This window comes from Rana temporaria, chromosome 7, assembly GCF_905171775.1.
Source record: "Rana temporaria chromosome 7, aRanTem1.1, whole genome shotgun sequence".
Classification (NCBI taxonomy): Eukaryota; Metazoa; Chordata; class Amphibia; order Anura; family Ranidae; genus Rana; species Rana temporaria.
This window is the reverse complement of record NC_053495.1, coordinates 182,303,319-182,324,778: the sequence shown is the minus strand read 5'-3', so window position 1 is coordinate 182,324,778 and position 21,460 is coordinate 182,303,319. Positions and strand designations below refer to the sequence as shown.

The following is a 21,460-nucleotide window of genomic DNA, read 5'->3' as shown; positions in this document are numbered from 1 at the left end:
TTCGAAAATTCGAAAAATAAAAAATTCGAAAATTTGAAATTTCAAAAATTGAAAAAATCGAAAATTCGGAATTTTGAAAATTGAAAAATTCGAAAATTATAAAAACCTGAATTTTTGAAATTCGGAATTTAAGAAATTCGAAAATTAAAAGATTTGAAAATTCAAAAATCTAAAGTTCGAAAATCTAAAATTCGAAAATTGGAAATTTCCAAAGATGGGGCACTATTCCTTCCACTGATGCCAAAGATGGGGAACTATTCCTTCCACTGACACTAATGATGGAGTACTATTCCTTCCACAAATGCCAAAGATGGGGCACCTCTCTCTGTAGCTATAAGACCCGTCAGCAGAATTTTTTATGTGCGTAAAAAGTGATTTTCATTGTAAGTACCTGCTGGGCAATAAGACCCCACATCTCTCCTCCAGGCTCACAAGCATTAGATCGTGAAAAAAATTCACCGATCTAATGCCGACAGCCGTGATTGCGGCTTTGTTTACTTCCGGGTACCGGGCGTGACGTCATAACGTCGCGCCCGGACCTCCGATGGTCATAGAGATGACTGGTGACCAGATAGTCACCAGTCATCTCTATGCTTTCCCAGCTAGCGCTGGCCGATTCGCTCTCCGGGCCCCCGATGGCACGGGAGAGCCTGGAGAAGCACTGGATGTCGACGGGAGGGGGGGACATCCCCTCCCGCTGCCTATACGAATGATCAAGCGGCAGAACTGTGCACAGAATCGGTGGTTAATAAAAAAAAAGTCTAATAATTTTTACAATTATTTTAAAATAATATCTCAGCAGTGGTTCAGGAAGAATGTTAATTGCACTCTTTGACCAGACAGATCAGTACACACAAAAGAATCTATAGTTCTTCGTAAAAAAAAAAGTATGGTAGAGCAACCAAGCAAAATGTGAAATTCACATTAAAATGCCTTTCAGGTATGCTTTCAACAAGAGCTAAAAATGTGGACTGCTTTATAAACAGAAGGATTAAGAAGATAATAAATACCTTGTGTCGCTCCAGTCTGGACTCACACCCGCCAACGAGTTCCGGGAATCTGTTGCATATTTGTAAACCACGAGCAAGCAGTCCTTGCAGAGCTGGACTAATCGATGGCAGCACTGGAGCTGGTCAGGTGTCACAACCTCGGTGCTCTTGCTGAATATCGTCTCCCACGACGTACTGTTGGCAGAGGACACACAAATGACCTCATGTTTACAACCGCCAATGCCAAAATAAGAGCATTACACAAAACAGAAGGTTTAGCCATCCTGGAGTAAGAGATACAACATGCGACCTTTCCATGCTTTGTTGGAAATGTCCGGAGTATTTTAAGCCAAATGCCGACAGATGGAGAATGAATGGAGAAAAAAAAAAAAAGTTAATCTCCAAGTTTAAAACCACCCAAAACTTGTTGTTTACATGGCCCTCAAAAGATATGGCAGCTGGGATTGTGTACATGAATCAAATTGAGAGGCATTTTTGGCTGTTTGATTTAGAACTTGGGTTTAGTTCTGCAGAGTAGCAAAGGGTTACAAGGAGTTTCTATGAGTTTCTTTTTTCTCTTTGCATCCCCATCGGGAGATTTTTTCTCATTTCCTGATCCGATGACACAACAGGAAATGAAGGAGGATCCCCCAACAGGAAAACAACAATAACACATGAGAGGAGCTAAACCTTCTTTATTGTAGCCAAGAGTTTCTCTTGGCTTTACACTTTAAGGCCTCGTACACACGTCCGAGAATCTCGTCAGGAAAAACCCGTTGTTTTCCTTGATGAGATTCTTGGCAAGAAACTTATGCCGCCGGAGTGTACTGACTTTCATTTCAAAAGAACCGCGGTTCTCTTAAAAGGAAAGAACGCGGTGACGTCATCGCGTATGACGAGCATGCGCCCGTCACATTCGATGCCGTCGCCACCATCTTGCTTCACTCTACCTATGCCGTGGAAGCTACCGCGCATGCGTCAAAGTCATTTCGAGCATGTGCAGGTTTCCACGGCGACAGGTAAGTATACACACTCTCGGGTTTCTCGTCGGGAAACAGGCCGACAAGAATCTCGACGAGAAAAAAGAGAGCAGGTTCTCTTTTTTTCTCGTTGAGATTCTGGCCAGATTTCCAGACGAGAAACCTGAATGCCTCGTACACACCAACGGGAATCTCAGCAAGAAGCAGTTTTCTTGCTGGTTTTTGCCGAGAAAATCGGTCGTGTGTACGAGGCCTAAGGGTTAGGTAAAAAAAAACCTGTTAAAATTACTATAGACGTGTGTAAAGTAGTGAGTGTGGAAGGGTTAGACAAGCAGTAAGGATTTTATTTTTTCCACAGGGATCAAAACACTCTTCATCATTGCAAGAAGAAGAAAAATTGAGTGTAAATAGTATCAAATAACCAAGTCAAGAATTTTGAACAGTATTACAATACTTATACCAAAGGAAAAGGAAAATAATGTCTATGATGCTGTCGAAACCCACTACATATTGTATTCTGCATAGATTGTCGCTAATACTTTATTCACTCATTATGTTTAAAGATGTATGTGTATAAGCAAAGGCAAAATGAAAAATCCAAAAATGATTTTCAGGATCTTATATGCATATGAAAGGTTGCTGCTTTGCAGAGTGAATCTTTATGTAAAAGAAGTCGGCTCCAATTATGATGCAATATTTATTTAGTACACTTGTTGTGAGAATTGTGTCCAACCAACCTTGAACTAACCAAACTTAAGGTTTGGAGGAAAATACATGTACAACTTTTAAAAAAGCATTTTTTTTTATTATAACATTAACCCCTTTTTTTTATTGTTTTACAAATGATAACCACTTAGACTATACAAATCTTATGAATATGAACATTGCTATATTATTCTCCTTACCATTTTTAACCTAGTTTCTACAAAATGTAAAGTAATAGATTTTTTATTTTTTCCCCTTTGCTTGTATATATACAGTATATATATATATATATATATATATATATATATATATATATATATATATATATATATATATATATATATATATATAGTTGCAAGAAAAAAGTATGTGAACCCTTTTGGAATGATATGGATTTCTGCACAAATTGGTCATAAAATGTGATCTGATCTTCATCTAAGTCACAACAATAGACAATCACAGTCAGCTTAAACTAATAACACACAAAGAATTAAATGTTACCATGTTTTTATTGAACACACCATGTAAACATTCACAGTGCAAGTGGAAAAAGTATGTGAACCCATATACTAATGACAACTCCAAGAGCTAATTAGAGTGAGGTGTCAGCCAACTGGAGTCCAATCGATGAGATGAGATTGGAGGTGTTTGTTACAGCTGCCCTGTCCTATAAAAAACACACACCAGTTCTGTGTTTGCTTTTCACCTGATGTGAATGATGCCTCGCACAAAAGAGCTCTCAGAAGACCTACGATTAAGAATTGTTGACTTGCATAAAGCTGGAAAGGGTTATAAAAGTATCTCCAAAAGCCTTGCTGTTCATCAGTCCATGGTAAGAAAGTTCAGCACTGCTGCTACTCTCCCTAGGAGTGGCCATCCTGTAAAGATGACTGCAAGAGCACAGCACAGACTGCTCAATGAGGTGAAGAAGAATCCTAGAGTGTCAGCTAAAGACTTACAAAAGTCTCTGGCATATGCTAACATCCCTGTTAGCGAATCTACGATACGTAAAACACTAAACAAGAATGAATGTCTATTGCTGTGACTTAGATGAAGATCAGATGACATTTTATGACCAATTTGTGCAGAAATCCATATCATTCCAAAAGGGTTCACATACTTTTTCTTGCAACTGTATATATGAGTGAGTTTTGTCTGTGACCCTTTTCAGGCGAACCATAATAACCACATTTTTTTTTTCCAAATTTTAATGAAATGTTTTTTTTGCTATGTCCATGTTGGAGAGACATTCCTACAACCTTCTGCCTTGTACACACGACCAGTTTTCCCATCGGGAAAACTGCCATGACAGCTTTTGGCTGGGAAAACTGGTCGTGTGTATGCTCCATGGCAGTTTTCCCGACAGGAAAACCTGGCAGGAAAAATGAGAATATGTTCTATTTTTTCCTGCCACGATTCCCGGTGGTCTTTTTCCCGACAGTTTCCCTATGGGAAACACTGTGGTGAAGCAAACACACGGCCGGGATTCACAGCCAAAGCTCTGACCGCAGTTTTCCTGGCAGGAAAACATCTGGTGTGTACAGGGGGTAAGTTACCGAACAGGTTCTTGGTTTTCCCCCCGGGATTCCCAGCGGAATTTTTACCGTTGGGAATCCTGGTCATGTGTACAGGGCTTTACAGTTCTATCCCTTCCCCATTCTGTCTGAAACAGAAAAAATTAAGTTTTGGGTGCCCATGTTAGTGCTGTCAGCCCTTGGAGTGCAGTATAATCAGTGTATACTAAACCGCTGGGGAGTGGGGTGGGGCTTTCTTCCCAGGCAGGCTCAAGGTTCATACCAGAGAGAGTGCATGTGTGTGCAAGCCTAGAGTCTGCTTACTACCTTACAGAACTGCTGCCTGCTGAGCTGAAGCTGAAGGCCTTCTTGCCGAAATCAGTGCCTGACCTCACAAATGCGCTTCTGGAAGAATGGTCAAACATTCCCATAGACACACTCCTAAACCTAAGCTCTCTTGCTTCCCGGGGGTTCAGTAAGTAAACACCCCTCTGCTGCTGTGCGAGAGGACTGCGGCCTACTATGCAGCAAATCGGCGATTTCAGCTCCGACACAGGTACACGTTGATTGCTACACAGGGGGCATCACCGCAGCAACAATGTCACCAGCCAGGTTCCCCAGCCAATCAGGCCTCCCTGCCTGTTCTACAGCAGGAGGCACCAACTTGGATCGCTCTTCGGAAGACTCCTATGCTGTTCTTTAGTTTGGTGAGAGGGCATCCGGCCGCCAATACAATCTCTACCTTATCCTAGTTCATAGAACACTGTCTATAGACACCTCACACAGGGAATTGCCTTACCTTATCTCACAGAACACTGTGTACAGACACCTTACACCTGAAATTACCCCAAGGATTACAATTAGCCAGGCACAACTGCTTGCTTTGATTGTACCTCACTGTACCACACTCAGGATTCTTGTTCTATGAGCTCTAACTTGCCGGTGAGGCCTTGCATCCTGGACACTGTTATCTTATTGCTATTTAAAGGGACATACTCCTAATATCTATAATACCCAGACTCTCATTAGGATTAAAGGACCACATAGGGGTCCTCTTTTAATAGTGATAGTGTATACAGCCATTAGTAGCTTTCCCTTGGATAGTCCTTCATTTATTGCCTGTTTCTATGTACATTGCTATTTTATATCTGTGATCCCAAGCTGTTATTTACCGTATTTATCGGCGTATACCGTGCACTATTTTGCCCCGAAAATCAGGGCAAAATCGTGGGTGCGCGGTATACGCCGATACCCGCTTTCCCGCGCCGAGTTTGAATACTGCGCCGGCATATACCGAGCGCAGTACACTCGTGTATCTTCGGGCAGTCTCGGTGCCTCTCGCGCTGACGTCCTGGACGTACAGGACGTCAGCGCGAGAGTAGCCGAGACTGCCCGACGATACACGAGTGTACTGCGCTGGGTATATGTCGGCGCAGTATTCAAACTCGGCGCGGGAAACGAGCGGGGAGGACGAGAGGACGCCGAAGAAGGACGTCTGACCCGACGAAGAGGACACCGGAAGCCGCAGACGGACGCCGGACCCGACGAGGCCGCCGATGGACGCCGCGCAAGACACCAAAACTGTATGTACAAAAAAACTGTTTTCCACAGGAATTCGGGGCAACTTTAGGGGTGCACGCTATACGCGGGAGCGCGCTATACCCCGATAAATACGGTAATTGCCTCAGGCTACATTTTCAAATGATTTTTGGCTGCTTACCCAGGACTTCGCTGACTAATATCCTGTCTCAAGACAGTCCTTTTGAACAAGTAAAATCAGAGTGAGCTAATCAATATGCATTGTGTCGGTGTATTATTTAAAAGGTACATACAACATGTCTAAACCTAGAGTGTCAGGAGCGCTGGAACGTTTACAGGGTCAAAGTGGCGCAGATGAACATGCAATTCTAAGGAGGCAGTGCTACAGAGACAAAACGTGGGGAATTTTGCAAGTATTGTAGCGATATAGATGTTTTTTTTTTTGTTGTTGTCAGATTTACACTTTAATGGAATCTGATAAATCACCAGGTAAATCAGACTTGAATTAAATATGAAAGATGAGACCAAGTTAGTTGTCTGAAATGGCTTCTTATTTGCTTGAGCTTTTGTAATTCAGCCCTGCTCCCTAGCAAGTATTAACAGTCTTGATATGTTGCTGCTGTGAGGTTCTGCACTGTCTGCTGAGCCACGGATAACCAGGCACAGATCAGATGCCGCCCAAGCAGCTTGCTGTGATGTGACCTTGTCCATGCAGAAAGAGCCGCAGGCTGGCACACTGACAGCCCAAGTAGCAGGAAAGACAGATGGTGCTGTTCGGGGTTGGAGTTCAGCGCAATGATCGGCAATGAGATAAAGACAGGCCTAATGCAGGGAATATTAAACACCCCCCCCACACCCACCCAAGCTGCTTGACAAATAGAAGGTCAATATGTTAAACTCAATATAAACACAGATTTACTGGTGGCACAAGGGTCTGACAATAAGACTCTGACTTTCACATTGCCAAGATCATCTGGGGTAACAGATCTTTCTACTTTCTTACTGACTGTAAATGGCTATAGCAATGATATTATTTAAAGGAGGGCTCCGCTAAGCAGTATTTTTATCAAAATTAGCCATATAACATAATCCTAGTTCAGTTCCAGAAGCAAAACCCTTTTTTTTTATAATAAAAGCACTCTTATTTAACTGGTTAAGACCCGGACCAATATGCAGGTTAATGACCTTGCCCCTTTTTGTGCCGGTTGTGCGACGTGGCTCCCAAATAAAATTGGCGTCCTTTTTTTCCCACAAATAGAGCTTTCTTTTGGTGGTATTTGATCACCTCTGCGGTTTTTATTTTTTGCGCTATAAACAAAAATGAGTGACAATTTTGAAAAAAAATCAATATTTTTTACTTTTTGCTACAATAAATATCCCCCAAAAAAGATATACATTTTTTTCCCTCAGTTTAGGCCGATACGTATTCTTCTACCTATTTTTGGTAAAAAAAAATTGCAATAAGCGTTTATCGATTGGTTTGCGCAAAATTTATAGCGTTTTCAAAATAGGGGATAGTTTTATGGCATTTTTATTAAAAATGTTACTACTAATGCAGGCGATCAGCGATTTTTTTTCATGACTGCAACATTATGGCGGACACATCGGACACTTTTGACACATTTTTGGGACCATTGTCATTTTCACAGCAAAAAGTGCTATAAAAATGCACTGATTACTGTGAAAATGACAATGGCAGTGAAGGGGTTAACCACTAGGGGGCGCTGTAGAGGTTAAGTGTGACCTTATGTGTGTTTCTAACTGTAGGGGGGCGGGGCTGGACACGTGACATCAGTGATCGTTGTTACCTATATCAGTCAACAGACGATCACTGACATTGCCACAGAGAAGAATGGGGAAGGTTTGTTTACACTCATCTCTCCCCGTTCTTCAGCTCCTGTGACCTGATCGCGGGACACCCGTGGCGATCGGGTCCGCGGTTCCCACGGACGCGGTCCCCGCGGTCACGGAGCTTCGGACCGACTGGCGGCGCGCTCGCGACCCACGGCTGGGCTCTTAAAGGGGACATATATATACGTCCATGTGCCCAGCCGTGCCATTCTGCTGACGTATATCGTCGTGCGGCGGTCCTTAAGTGGTTAATAAAACAGTACAAGGAGCAAAGAGGTAGAGCTGGTGACAAAAAGTCAGATTTTGACACACACACGGGTACAGTGAAACCTCAGATTGCGAGTAACACGGTTGATGAGTTTTCCGCAATACGAACACTTTTATTTTTTAAATCCTGACTCGGTTTGTGAGTGTTGTCTCGCCAATGCGGTGTGCAGTACCGCATTTGGCCTGAGATGCGGGGCGCTGGAGCCAATTGGAACCGAGCAGAGCCGTTCGGAAATACTGAGTTTCCGAGTACAGCCGAGCTGTCCCGAGTATTTCCGAGGCTCTCCACCTCTCTCACCTCAAAAGTGTTGTGAAAAAAACAAAAAACTAAAACAAAACTAAACTAAAACAAAAAAATTATATAAATTAAAAAAAATAGTAAATAAAAAAAAAAAAAAATAAAAAAAAAAAAAAATACTGACACAGTCCACACCTCATCAATGCCACCCATCAGTGCTGCATATTAGTGCCACTGTCACATGACATTAAAAAAAGGTATCAGTAATCGGTATTGGCAAGTACTTGAAAAAAAAGTATTGGTGCTTGTACTTGGTCTTAAAAAAGACCAAGAGAAAGGGACTGGGGAATCTGTGCGCCGTCCCTAAATTTCCCGCCGTGCATTGCGCTAAATGACGTCGCAAGGACGTCATTGTTTTGACGTGGACGTAAATTACGTCCAGCCCGATTCACGGACAACTTACGCAATCGAAATTTTTTTTTTTTAATTATACGCGGGAACGACGGCCATACTTAACATTGCGTACGCCACCAAACAGCAGCTTTAACTATACGCCGAAAAAAGCCGACTAGAGACGACGTAAAAGAATGCGACGGCTGCTTGTACGTTCGTGGATTGTCGGAAATAGCTAATTTGCATACTCGACGCAGAAAACGACGGGAACGCCACCCAGCGGACACTGAAAAATTGCATCTTAGATCCGAAAGCCGTACGCCTGTCGGATCTAACCCAGATGCCGTCGTATCTTGTTTTGAGGATTCAAAACAAAGATACGACGCAGGAAATTTGAAAGTACGCCGGCGTATCAGTAGATGGAAATCCACCCTGAGAAATACCATGCAGACATTGCTGGAGTGCATGTTAACAAGAATTGGCTTCAAGACCAGCAGCACTCAGATGCAACAATTTCAATGGCCAGAATAAATTATTTTAACGTCCACAATAAATTATTTTAATGGCTAGAATAAATTATTTTAATGGCTAGGATAAATTATTTCAATGGCCAGAATAAATTATTACTATGGGCAATTAAATGGATTAACATAAAAGTGCTTGACGCTTCTAAACGAGCCTAAAAGCGTTATATCTGTTTAGGTGTCAGTAAAGACGTCCAGGGTGCATAGGGCCATTTGATAAAGGAGATCACTGCTCTGAGAACTTATTCCAGTTCTGTAAACAAAGCTGAAAACTAACAATGTGCACGATGTGAAAAGGAGACTAAAGCACCATCTGCTGGATGGAGAGAAAACTTGTTTTTTTTCCCCTCATCCCCCTCTCTAGCCTTCTTTCTTGTTCTCTTATTCTTTCTCTCCCTTTTTCTTTGTTCATTCTACTCTTTTCCTCTCCCTTCCATGTATTTTCTATTTTTATTCCTACTCTTACTCTTTGGCAGGGGGGTTGGGGGGAATGGAATGAGTGGCCGTTCTGGCAGGGAGTTGTGTGGTGGGGTGTGTGATCTGTGGCAGTGCTGGGAGGGGCCCCATAATTCCTGATGGAGGCCCTGGGGGCATCAGATTGGCCCGGGGGGGGGGGGGTAGCTGTGTCAGTTTTATTCCGGGACACTGTATTGTCCTGGAATTAAGGTGCCCGGGACAGACCTGCAAAATATGGGACTGTCCCGGGCAATCCGGGACACGTGGCCACCCTACTGTAGCTGTAGTGACGTCCTCAGTGGAGAAGTGGTTAAAAATGAAAATTTATGGTATTCCTAGCTATAGAAAGTGTGTAAAAAAAATTATACATTCCGTTGAAACTGTACCCAGTCTGATATACAGTACATAGGCGTGCGTACAGGGTGTGCCAGGGCACACCCTAATCATCCTGTGCTGCGCAGATTCCCCCTGCTGCTTGGCTACAGAGAAAGAGACTGGGGAATCACTGTCCTTTCTCAAAAGTGAGACATCAGGGGTCTGTTTAGACCCCTGATATTTCACCAAAGCCCTCCAAAGGGGCTCCTAAAAATTTGTTAAAAAATATATAAAATAAAATAAACTGGTAAAAGAGCAAAATAAAAAAAATATATAAAATAAAATACTGACACCAATCTCTGCCCTACTGACATCGTCCACTGCTTTACTGGCACTGTCCATTGCTATATATATATATATATACACACACACGCATATGTGTTTGAGCTTTGGGGTGCACACCTATGATACAGTATATCTAAAAATTAAAAAAAATATATAGGGCTAGATTCACAGAAGAGATACGACAGCGTTTCTCTAAAACACCGTCGTATCTCTCAGAGTATCTATGCGACTGATTCATAGAATCAGTTACGCATAGATAGCCCTTAGATCCGACAGGTGAAATTGTCTTACACCGTCGGATCTTAGGATGCAATACCGCGGCCGCCGCTGGGTGGAGTTTGCGTCGTTTTCCAGCATCGGGTATGCAAATTAGCAGTTATGGCGATCAACAACGGTTTTCGCGTTCGTTACGTCGGCGCAAGTCTTAGTTTCCCGTCGCAAAGTTAAGCAATCTTTTTCATTGCTTAACTTTACACCAGCCATGTTAAAGTATGGCCGTCGTTCCCGCGTCGATTTTGAATTTTTTTTTTCGGCGTAAGTACGTTACGCACGTGGCGATTCACAAACACGTCGCACCGCCGTAATTTCGCGCAAAGCACGTCGGGAAAATTGCGAACGGAGCATGCGCAGAACGTCCGGCGCTAATTTAAATGGTACACGCCCCATTTGAATTGGGCGGGCTTGCGCCGGACGTGTTTATGATACACCGCCTAAGTTTACAGGTAAGTGCTTTGTGGATCAGGCACTAACACTGAAAACTTGCGGCGGTGTAACGTAAACGGGTTACGTTGCGCGGCCGCAATTGTACATGAATCTGGCCCATAGTTTCCCTTTAAAAAAAGGTCAGACAAAAAGAAAAATAATTGTTTAGACCAGTTCTTATTTATATCAAGGACTTATTTCAATAAAGATGCTTACAATTTGATTGGCATCCTCCTCTTTGGATTACTTTATCAGCTTAAGAATAGTTTTTTTTTTTTCAGTTTATAGTCTGTTATATTTTGAAGTTTCCTTTAGAAAAAAAAAAAAAAAAAACCTTCCTAATCCAATCAAAACTTTAAAAAATAGACCTGTCTTTTCCATCAGCCACTTTTGTCAGGAAATATTTCTCTCTTAACCAAGCTGGCTGTTTGTATTTTCCATTGGCTGATAATTTTAAACAAGCTGCTCTTTTATAAGATGTATTCCTCTACTTCAATAGCCCAGGGTACATTTCTGATTTTAAGTTTTCCTACTGCAGCCAAAAAAAAAGAGATGAAGTTATCTGTTTCAGAAAATGGACTTCAGGTTTTAGAATCTGCATATAGCTCATCGGAGTATTTCTGCCTCCTGATAAAGAAAAAAAAAAAAAAGCCAATCCTTTAATATTCCAGGAATAAAGTCTTTGGTCTATTTGCCAAATCACTATACAAAGAGAGTCATTGAAAAGAGAATTCACATCAAAAAGCTGTGTATTATGCAGCTTGATATAAGGAAGGTAATTTTCTGGGCAACTTCCAGTGCCTTCTAATGAAAAAATGTCATGACAGCCAAGATGGGAGCTCGGAAAATGTTCCTGTTTTTGGCTATGCATTCAGCATCACAAACAAGGAAAAAAAAAAAAAAAAAGATTCTTAAAGTAAATAGTTTTCTCTTAAAAAAAAAAAAAAAAAAAATCAAAGCGCCTGGAGGTTTAGAGCTGCAGCAATACCGGCTCTGAAAACAACACAACGGAACATTACAGATGCTAAAACTTTCTCCCAGGTCTCAAATAAAAAAAAAAAAAAAATCCTCTTAACTTTCTTAATAGAATAATATGGAATAATAAGAGAATTTCATGCTGGTCGTGCTGCTGGTATTTTGTAAAAAAAAAAAATGTTGAAGGGGAATTCAACAAATTAGAAGCTACACAGAGATTACAACAAAATTCCAAGTATGTATGAATATATGGAGAATGAAGATCCAGAGGGAGGAATGAGATAAAAAGGAGGCTGGAAGTTTGCCAAAAAGCCCAAAGATGTTATTTGGAGCTCATAAAGCGTTTTTTTGGCTCGATGGGTCACCCACCTAAAATTCATGGGGGGCTGCGGCTCGACAGCTTTCGGGAAGACAATGATCAAGCAAGTTAGAAAACAATTTTCTAGTCCTCCAATCCTCCTCTACTACGTTAACCACTTCCTGCCCGGTCAATAGTAAATTGACGTCTGGGAAGTGGTTGTGAAATCCTGACTAGACGTCTATTGACGTCCTGCAGGATTACATGCCGCCCGTGGGGGCGCGGCGATCGGTGATGCGGGGTGTCACTCTGACACCCTGCATCTCCGATCTCGCTAAAGAGCCTCCGGCGGAGGCTCTTTACCATGTGATCAGCCCTGTCCAACCACAGCTGATCACGATGTAAACAGGAAGAGACGTTGATTGGCTCTTCCTCACTCGCGCCTGACACACGCGAGTAGAGGAGAGCTGATCGGCGGCCCCCCCTCGGATGCCAACACTGGACCACCAGGGAGTGCCCCCCCGGTGCTCAATAGAGCAAAGATAGGCAAAAAACAATAAAAAAAATTAACACAAATCGATGCCAATCAGTGCCCACAAATGGGCACTGACTGGCAACATGGGCACTGACTGAAATGATGCCCAGCAATGCCATCAGTGCCACCCCTCAGTGTCCATCAGTGCCACCCAGTGTCCATCAGTGCCACCTCTTAGTGCCCATCTATGCCCAGTGCCCACCTATCAGTGCCCATCTGTGCCACCAAAAAGTACCCATCAGTGCCACCCATAAGTGTCACCCATGAGTGCCCATTAGTGCCGCCAAAGAGTGCCCATCAGTGCCGCTTATGAGTGCCCATCAGTGCCGCCTATGAATGCTCATCAGTGCAGCATACCAGCGCGACGCCTATCAGTGCCCATCAGTGCCGCCTATCGGTGCCCATCAGTGCCACATCAGTGCCGCCATATCGGTGCCCATAATTGAAGAAGAAAATTTACTTATTTACAAAAAAAATTACCGAAAAAAATAAAAGCTTAATTTTTTTCAAAAATTTCGTTTTTTTTTTAGTTGGTGCGCAAAAAATAAAAATCGCAGAGGTGATCAAATACCACCATAAGAAATCTCTATTTGTGGGAACAAAATGATAAAAATTTCATTTGGGTACAGTGTAGCATGACTGCGCAATTGTCATTCAAATTGCGACAGCGCTGAAAGCTGAAAATTGGCTTGGGCAGGAAGGTGCGTAAGTGCCTGGTATGGAAGTGGTTAAAATAAACATGTCCAAGTCCAATACCCATCTCCCTGACAACGTCTATTGAGACAAAACATACAGTGCCTTGAAAAAGTATTCATACCCCTTGAAATTTTCCACGTTTTGTCATGTTACACCCAAAAATGTAAATGTATTTTATTGGGATTGTATGTGATAGACCAACACAAAGTGGCACATCATTTTAACGTGAAAGGAAAATAATAAATGTGTAGCGCCCTGCTCCCGATGACCAGGCGTCATGAGCTGATAATTAGCTCAGACTTTGTTAATTAAGGCTAAATCAGCCTCTGTTCCGGCTATGGCTGTGCTTGGAGGGATTTCCCTTTGTTTGCCTGTGGGTGGCGATACCACCACAGGCCAATGTTGGAACCAAGGCAAGCCATGGTGTATTGGGTGTCTTTCCCCGGGAACAGCCCAGTGGGAGTGGTCTCCCCGCTGGGCATGCTGGGGAAGCATACTTAAGAGGCAGACGCCATTTTTTGGGGTCCTTTTTGGCCTTGTGGCCCTCCTGGCACAAGGCATGTGTTGTGTGATTTTTAGCCTCGGGACCATGTTTGCCCGAGGCTGCATTCCTGCCTTGTAGCCACTCAATGGAGGAAACCAGGGGAGGACCTGTCCCGGACTGAGCGGAAGGCTGGTACTGTGGGAGAGGCCTGGTAACTTATTGAAGGATGCACCGTAGCCTACAATACCCAGGGCTGGACTGGGACAGAAATTTGGCCCTGGAATTCATCCAGACTGGCCCACTTTGACAGGTCTCTCCCATGGCGGCCGGACAACTCCCGCTGAAGCCGGCCCACTGAGCCATCAGCCCACCGGGAAACTTCCTGTAGTCTCAAAGGGTGAGTCCATCCCTGACAATACCTTACAGTGTGCCGGGTTGGCTTAAAGGCTCTAGAACTGCAAGTCTGGATCTCCGGGTACCAAATCCTGTGGCAGAGGATTCCGGAATCCCTCATCTGAACTTGCAACCAGTCTGTGGCAGAGACTGAGATTATTCTCGTCCGTGCATCATCCCGGCTGCTAGGGCCTATGCAGGTGAGAAGGGCCTATCCAAGTGAGAAGGGCCTATCCAGGTGAGAAGGGCCTATCCGGGTGAGAAGGGCCTATCCGGGTGAGAAGGGCCTATCCAGGTGAGAAGGGCCTATCCAGGTGAGAAGGGCCTATCCGGGTGAGAAGGGCCTATGCGGGTGAGAAGGGTCTATCCGGGTGAGAAGGGCCTATCCGGGTGAGAAGGGCCTATGCGGGTGAGAAGGGCCTATCCGGGTGAGAAGGGCCTATCCGGGTGAGAAGGGCCTATCTGGGTGAGAAGGGCCTATCCGGGTGAGAAGGGCCTATCCAGGTGAGAAGGGCCTATCCGGGTGAGAAGGGCCTATCCGGGTGAGAAGGGCCTATCCGGGTGAGAAGGGCCTATCCGGGTGAGAAGGGCCTATCCGGGTGAGAAGGGCCTATCCGGGTGAGAAGGGCCTATCCGGGTGAGCAATACCTACTCGAGAGAAAGTGGTGAGTGTGACTTTGAAGTTTAGCAATTCCCCAGTGATCTGCCTTGTGCGCCTGAACCTTCGCCTGATCCTTCATTCCTCTACTTCTACAAGTTGTTTGGAAAATAAAAGCGAAAGAAAAGGGATTTATAACTTGTGGACATTTTTACAGACTTTTTACAGACTTTCAACCCCTAGACAACGAGAAACGAGGTAACATGCAGACCCAAATCTAAACGAGCATCTCCTACAAATGTGTTTTTTTTTTTTTACAAATAAATACTAGAGTGTCGTGAATTTGTATTCAGCCCCCCTGTGGTAATGACTAAGCGTTAACATTTGTGCAAAATGCGTCTACCTCTTTGTCCCCTGCTCCATCTGCCAACCACTTGTCATATGAAGCTTCAATAAAAGGATTTTTGGAAGTGCAGCAGTTCGGAATTATTTCCTTAAGCAATTTTCAAGTCTTGCCACAGATTCTCAATTGGATTTAGGTCTGGACTTTGACTGAGCCATTCTAACACATGAATATGCTTTGATCTAAACCATTCCATTGTAGCTCTGGCTGTATGTTTGGGGTCGTTGTCCTGCTGGAAAGCAGAATACATATTGGCCTACATTGATGAAGACATTTTTAATTTTTTATTGAATATGTGTTAAAGCAGAAAGTAAAAAACATTTATTTTTTTCAAAATTGACAGTCATTTTGTTTTGTAGAGCAAAAAATACAAACCGCAGAGGTGATCAAATACCACCAAACGAAAGCTCCATTTGTGAGGAATAAAAAAAACATACATTGTATTTGGGTACAGCGTCATACGACCGCACAATTGTCAGTTAACCATTTCCTGACTGGCTAATGCCATTATACGTCAGCAAAATGGCACCGCTGTGCAAAGCAACATACCTGTACGTCGCTTTAAATTTGACGCTGTGCGGGTGCACACACGCCGCCCGCAGCACGCCCACCGCAAGCTCCGTGCCCGTGGGACCTGCGGACTCCACCGGTGTCCCGTGATCGTGTCACGGAGCTGCAGAACGGGGAGATGCCTATGTAAACAAAGCATTTCCCTGTTCTGCCTTGTGACAGGACAGTGATCTACTGCTCCCTGTCATCGTGTCACTTGTAGCCCAGCCCCCACACAGTTAGAATCACTCCCAAGGATACACTTAACCCCTTCCTTGTCCCCTAGTGTTTAACCCCTTCCCTGCCAGTGTCATTTACACAGTAATCAGTGCATTTTTATAGCACTGATCGCTGTATAAATTACAATGGTCCCAAAATAGTGTCAAAAGTGTCCAATGTGTCCGCCATGTCGCAGTCACAATAAAAAACGCTGATCGCCGCCATTACTAAAAAAAAATTATAATAAAAATGCCATAAAACTATCCCCTATTTTGTAGACGCTATGGCCCAGATTCACAAAGGATTTACGACGGCGTATCTCCAGATACGCCGTCGTAAGTCCGAATGTGAGGCGTCGTATCTGTGCGCCTGATTTAAAGAATCAGATACGCTAGAATTTGTCCAAGATACGACTGACGTAAGTCTCTTAGGCCGTCGTATCTTGGGTGCATATTTACGCTGGCCGCTAGGGGCCTTCCGTAGTTTCACACGTAGAATATGCAAATGAGCTAGATACGCTGATTCAGAAACGTGCGCCCGTCGGATTTAGCTACGCCATTTACGTAAGACGTCGATCCGGCGTAACTTTACCCCTCATAAAGCAGGGGTAAGTCATGTTAAGGTATGGACGTCGGAAACGTCGGAACAGCGTCGTATTTTACGTCGTTTGCGTAAGTCGTACGTGAATAGGGCTGGGCGTAGGTTACGTTCATGTCGACAAAGCATTGAGCCGACGTATCTTGGGGAGTATTTGCGACGTGACTCTGAGCATGCGCCGTTCGATCGGCGACTCATTTACATGGGGTCACGGCTCATTGTAATAAAACATGCCCACAGCCTTGATAATTTGAATTAGGCGGGCTTACGCCGGCCCATTTACACTACGCCGCCGTAACTTAGAGCGCAAGTTCTTTCTGAATACGGTACTCGCCTCTCTAAGTTACGGCGGCATAGCGTATATGAGATACGCTATGCCAGCAGAAACTAAGGCCATTCTTTCTGAATCCGGGCCACTAACTTTTGCGAAAACCAATCAATAAACGCTTATTGTGATTTTTTTTACCAAAAATATGTAGAAAAATATGTATCGGCCTAAACTGAGAAAGACATTTTCTTTATATATATATATATATATATATATATATATATATATATATATTTGGGGGATATTTATTATAGCAAAAAGTAAAAAATATTGCTTTTTTTTCAAAATGGTCGCCACCAATACCACCAAAAGAAAGCTCTATTTGTGTGAAAAAAAAATAACGTCAATTTTGTTTGGGTACCACGTCGCACGACCGCGCAATTGTCAGTTAAAGCAACGCAGTGCCGAATCACAAAAAGTGCTCTGGTCGGGAAGTGGGTAAATTCTTCCGGGGCTGAAGTGGTTAAAGTAACGCAATGCCTTATCGCAAGAAATGGCGTGGTCAGAAAGGGGGTAAATCTTCAGGAGGTCAAGTGGTTAAAGAAAAAAAATGGAGTTAAACATCGCTTTAATTCCACTCGTATAACTGCAGGATTATCAGCCTCCCAGTCACACATGGAAAGTACAGAATGTTACAATCCAGGCCATATTATTTGCATCATGAAAAAATAAATTAAACTTTGATTATAATCTGAAATATTTCCATCCGCCACATGACCTAATTAGAACATATGCCGATGTGATCTCATCTGCCATTTTGTCAAATGCATTACATATGAGAAGCCTGTTCACAAAGATGGACCAGACCAAGACAACATGTTTTAAGAATTTCAGAGAGGAAAATAAATTTAGAACGCTTTCATATTATCATGCAACATATGAAGGGATAAACAGTCATGTCTGTGAGCGGTTATTTCGGGATAATTATTTACATTTGTCATTTGTAGAGACAAGACACTTGTACCATGGGAAACATGGCTTATATCATAAGAAACATGTGTCAGGAGGGGGAGCTATGTGATTCACCCTCAGCAGTGGCGGCTGGTGCTCACAATTTTCAAGGGGGAGCAAACAAACTGAAAAATTCTGGGGAAAAAACATCAATTGCAGCCTCACTGTGCCCATCAATTGCAGCCACTGTGCCATCAAATGCCGCCACTGTGCCCATCAAATGCCACCACTGTGCCCATCAAATGCCACCACTGTGCCCATCAAACGCAGCCACTGTGCCATCAAATGCAGCCACTGTGCCTATCAAATGCCACCACTGTGCCCATCAAATGTCACCACTGTGCCCATCAAATGTCACCACTGTGCCCATCAAATGCCGCCATTGTGCCCATCAAACGCAGCTACTGTGCCATCAAACGCAGCCACTGTGCCCATCAAATGCCGTCACTGTGTCCATCAAATGCCGTCACTGTGCCCATCAAATGCTGTCACTGTGCCCATCAAATGCCACCACTGTGCCCATAAAATTCCGCCACTGTGCCCATCAAATGCCGCCACTGTGCCCAAACGCAGCCACTGTGCCCAAACGCAGCCACTGTGCCCATCAAATGCCACCACTGCGCCCATCAAACGCCACCACTGCGCCCATCAAATGTCACCACTATGCCCATCAAATGCCACCACTGTGCCCATCAAATGCCACCACTGCGCCCATCAAATGTCACCACTATGCCCATCAAATGCCGCCACTGTGCCCATCAAATGCTGCCACTGTTCCCCATAAAATGCAGCCACTGTGCCCATCAAATGCAGCCACTGTGCCCATCAAACGCCACCACTGTGCCCATCAAATTCAGCCACTGTGCCATCAAATTATGCAACTGTGACCAATGGCCGCTCTCCGTCTGCCCAGCATTTACCCTATATTAGTGGGAGGTCAGGCGGCGAGCTGGGGGACCTTGCAGGGGTCAGGCAGCAGCTCCTGTGTCCTTCATTCATCTCCTCCCCTCCTCCTGATAGGTGTCCAATCGCAGCGCATGTCCTTTCAGCCAATCAGGTGATGGGTATCAGACCCACACTACCTGATTGGTTGAGAGGCAGTGTCATTCGCTTTTCTAATACACCTGGGTGGACTGCAAGCACAATTCTTTTGGCACAGGTGAGGCCGCATTGCTGCATTGATGAGCACAGGTGAGACTGCATTGATGGGCACTGGTGAAGCAGCATTGATGGGCACAGGTAAAGCTGCATTGATGGGCACTGAACACGGACCAAAATCCACAGAAAAGTCCCATGGAAATCCGATCGTGTGTACGAGGCTTAACAATAATAATAATAATACTTGCTCTATGCATATATTGTACGAGTCACAAGCTCCCAGGAACATCTGATCTCCATGTGATTCTCCATGGATTGTCTCAAACCCCTGTGTATCCCATGTTTGGATCATCTAAGTAGATATTTACTGATTTGTCGGCCATGGCATCAATTGGTCACAAACAGAATGTGGTTTACCGTGTGTAATAGGCCTGCTTTGTTTATTCCTCCCAGTTCAGCTCTGAGAAGAATACATCTAAGTCCAGACTATTTCCAGCAGATTCATGTAGCTGCGCTTCTTCTTACGGCGGCGCAGCGTATCGTTTTTACGCTACGCCGCAGTAACTTACAGGAGCAAGTGCAGTATTCACAAAGCACTTGCTCCGTAAGTTGCGGCGGCGTAGTGTAAATGGGGGCGGCGTAAGCCCGCGTAATTCAAATGTGGAAGGGGGGCGTGTTTTATGCTAATGTGTGATGACCTGACGTGATTGACGTGTTTTACAAACGGCGCATGCGCCGTCCATGTACATATACCAGTGTGCATTGCTCCCAAGTACGCCGCAACGACGTATTGGTTTCCACGTGAACGTAAATTACGTCCAGCCCTATTCGCGAACAACTTACGCAAACGATGTAAAAATTTCACATTTCGAAGCGGGAACGACGTCCATACTTAACGTTGGCTGCGCTTCCTAAGAGCAGGAGCAACCTTACGCCGAAAAAGCCTAACGTAAACAACGTAAATAAATTGCGACGGCCATACGTACGTTTGTGAATCGGCGTATCTAGGAAATTTGCATATTCTACACCGAAAACAACGGAAGCGCCCCTAGCGGCCAATGTAATATTGCACACAATTCTATGCCGCCGCATTCAAGTTACGTTGGCGGAGGAAGCCTATTTTTTTTAGGGTATCTGCCTTTGAGAATCGGCGTAACGATACGCCGGCGCAGATTTGAAATTACGGCGGCGTATCTGGAGATACGCCGCCATAAAAGCTACATGAATCTACCCCTACGTATTCCATTCCATCCGGCACAACAGCAGCCTATAATACGGCATCTCATACCAGAGAGCTCCAAGGCAGCTACATTCAGGTACGGCTTATCCCACAATACATTACTGCTGCCGAAATTAGATTTCTGAGCGAACTGCGGCAATTTCGAGAGATACTTTTCATTTAGATCAGTGAAGGAAACGATCCTGAAATGAAGCCAGTCACTCTACAACTCAATATGGTTTTGTATACGGAGTGGAAAGCGTCCGTCAGATGATATTTAAGATCTCCGGGGATTCGGCATGTCGGCGCGGCATACGTTTGTTCCGCATATCATCATGCTTATTCATTAAGGCAGCGAAAGAACAATCTGTAGGTGCAAATTGCAGCAACCTAATGAATACCTGAAACCTGAATAAATCAAACCCATTTTTTTTTTCATTGTAGAGAGTTACGGTTAGAATCTGATAATGTAGAACTGATTGGCTGTGGCGGGTTATTGCAATCGGGACACTTTAATGAGATTGTCACTTAGATCACCAACGTCAACTAAAGGCAGCCTGTAAAAGAAGACATTATATTACCAAAAGTATTGGGACGCCTGCCTTTGCATGGGGCCAGATCCACATATAATTGGATAGGCGAAGCGTATCAGAGATACGCTACGCCGCCGTATCTTACCTGGCTTTAAGTCTAATCCAGGAAGATTTCACGCCGTAAGTTACGGCGGCGTAGTGTATTTCTGACGGCGGAATTCAAATCGGCTGGTAGGGGGTGTGATTCATTTAAATGAAGCGCGTCCCCGCGCCGATTGAACTGCGCATGCTCCATTTTGAAATTTCCCGCCGTGCTTTGCGCGAAATGACGTCACAACAACGTAATTTTTTTAACTTAGACGTAACTTACGTCCATCCCTATTCCCGGACGACTTACGCAAAAAAAAAAATAATTCAAATTTCGACGCGGGAACGATGGCCATACTTTAACATGGCAAGTCTATCTATACGCCGCAAAATAGCAGCTTTAACTATACGCCGGAAAAAGCCGACTAGAGACGACGTAAGAGAATGCGACAGCCGCGCGCGCGTTCGTGGATCGTCGGAAAAAGCTAATTTGCATACCCGACGCAGAAAACGACGCAAACTCCACCCAGCGGGCGCCGAAGTATTGCACCTACGATCCGAAGGCGTACGAAGCCGTACGCCTGTCGGATCGAACCCAGAAGCCGTTGTATCTTGGTTTGAGGATTCAAACTAAAGATACGACGCGGGTAATTTGAAAGTAAGCCGGCGTATCAGTAGA

The 21,460-nt window shown here is 44.2% G+C and overlaps 1 protein-coding gene across 2 annotated transcripts in view; it reads right to left on the bottom strand.

The window, feature by feature from the left end:
- The window catches only part of TTLL7 (tubulin tyrosine ligase like 7), a 245,472-nt gene that overhangs the window by 25,433 nt on the left and 198,579 nt on the right, over positions 1-21,460 (bottom strand). For both annotated transcript variants that reach the window (XM_040360594.1, XM_040360595.1), the window contains exon 20: positions 1,011-1,184. In XM_040360594.1, coding sequence (XP_040216528.1) covers positions 1,011-1,184 — 174 coding nt within the window. The remainder of the gene's footprint in view (positions 1-1,010; positions 1,185-21,460) is intronic.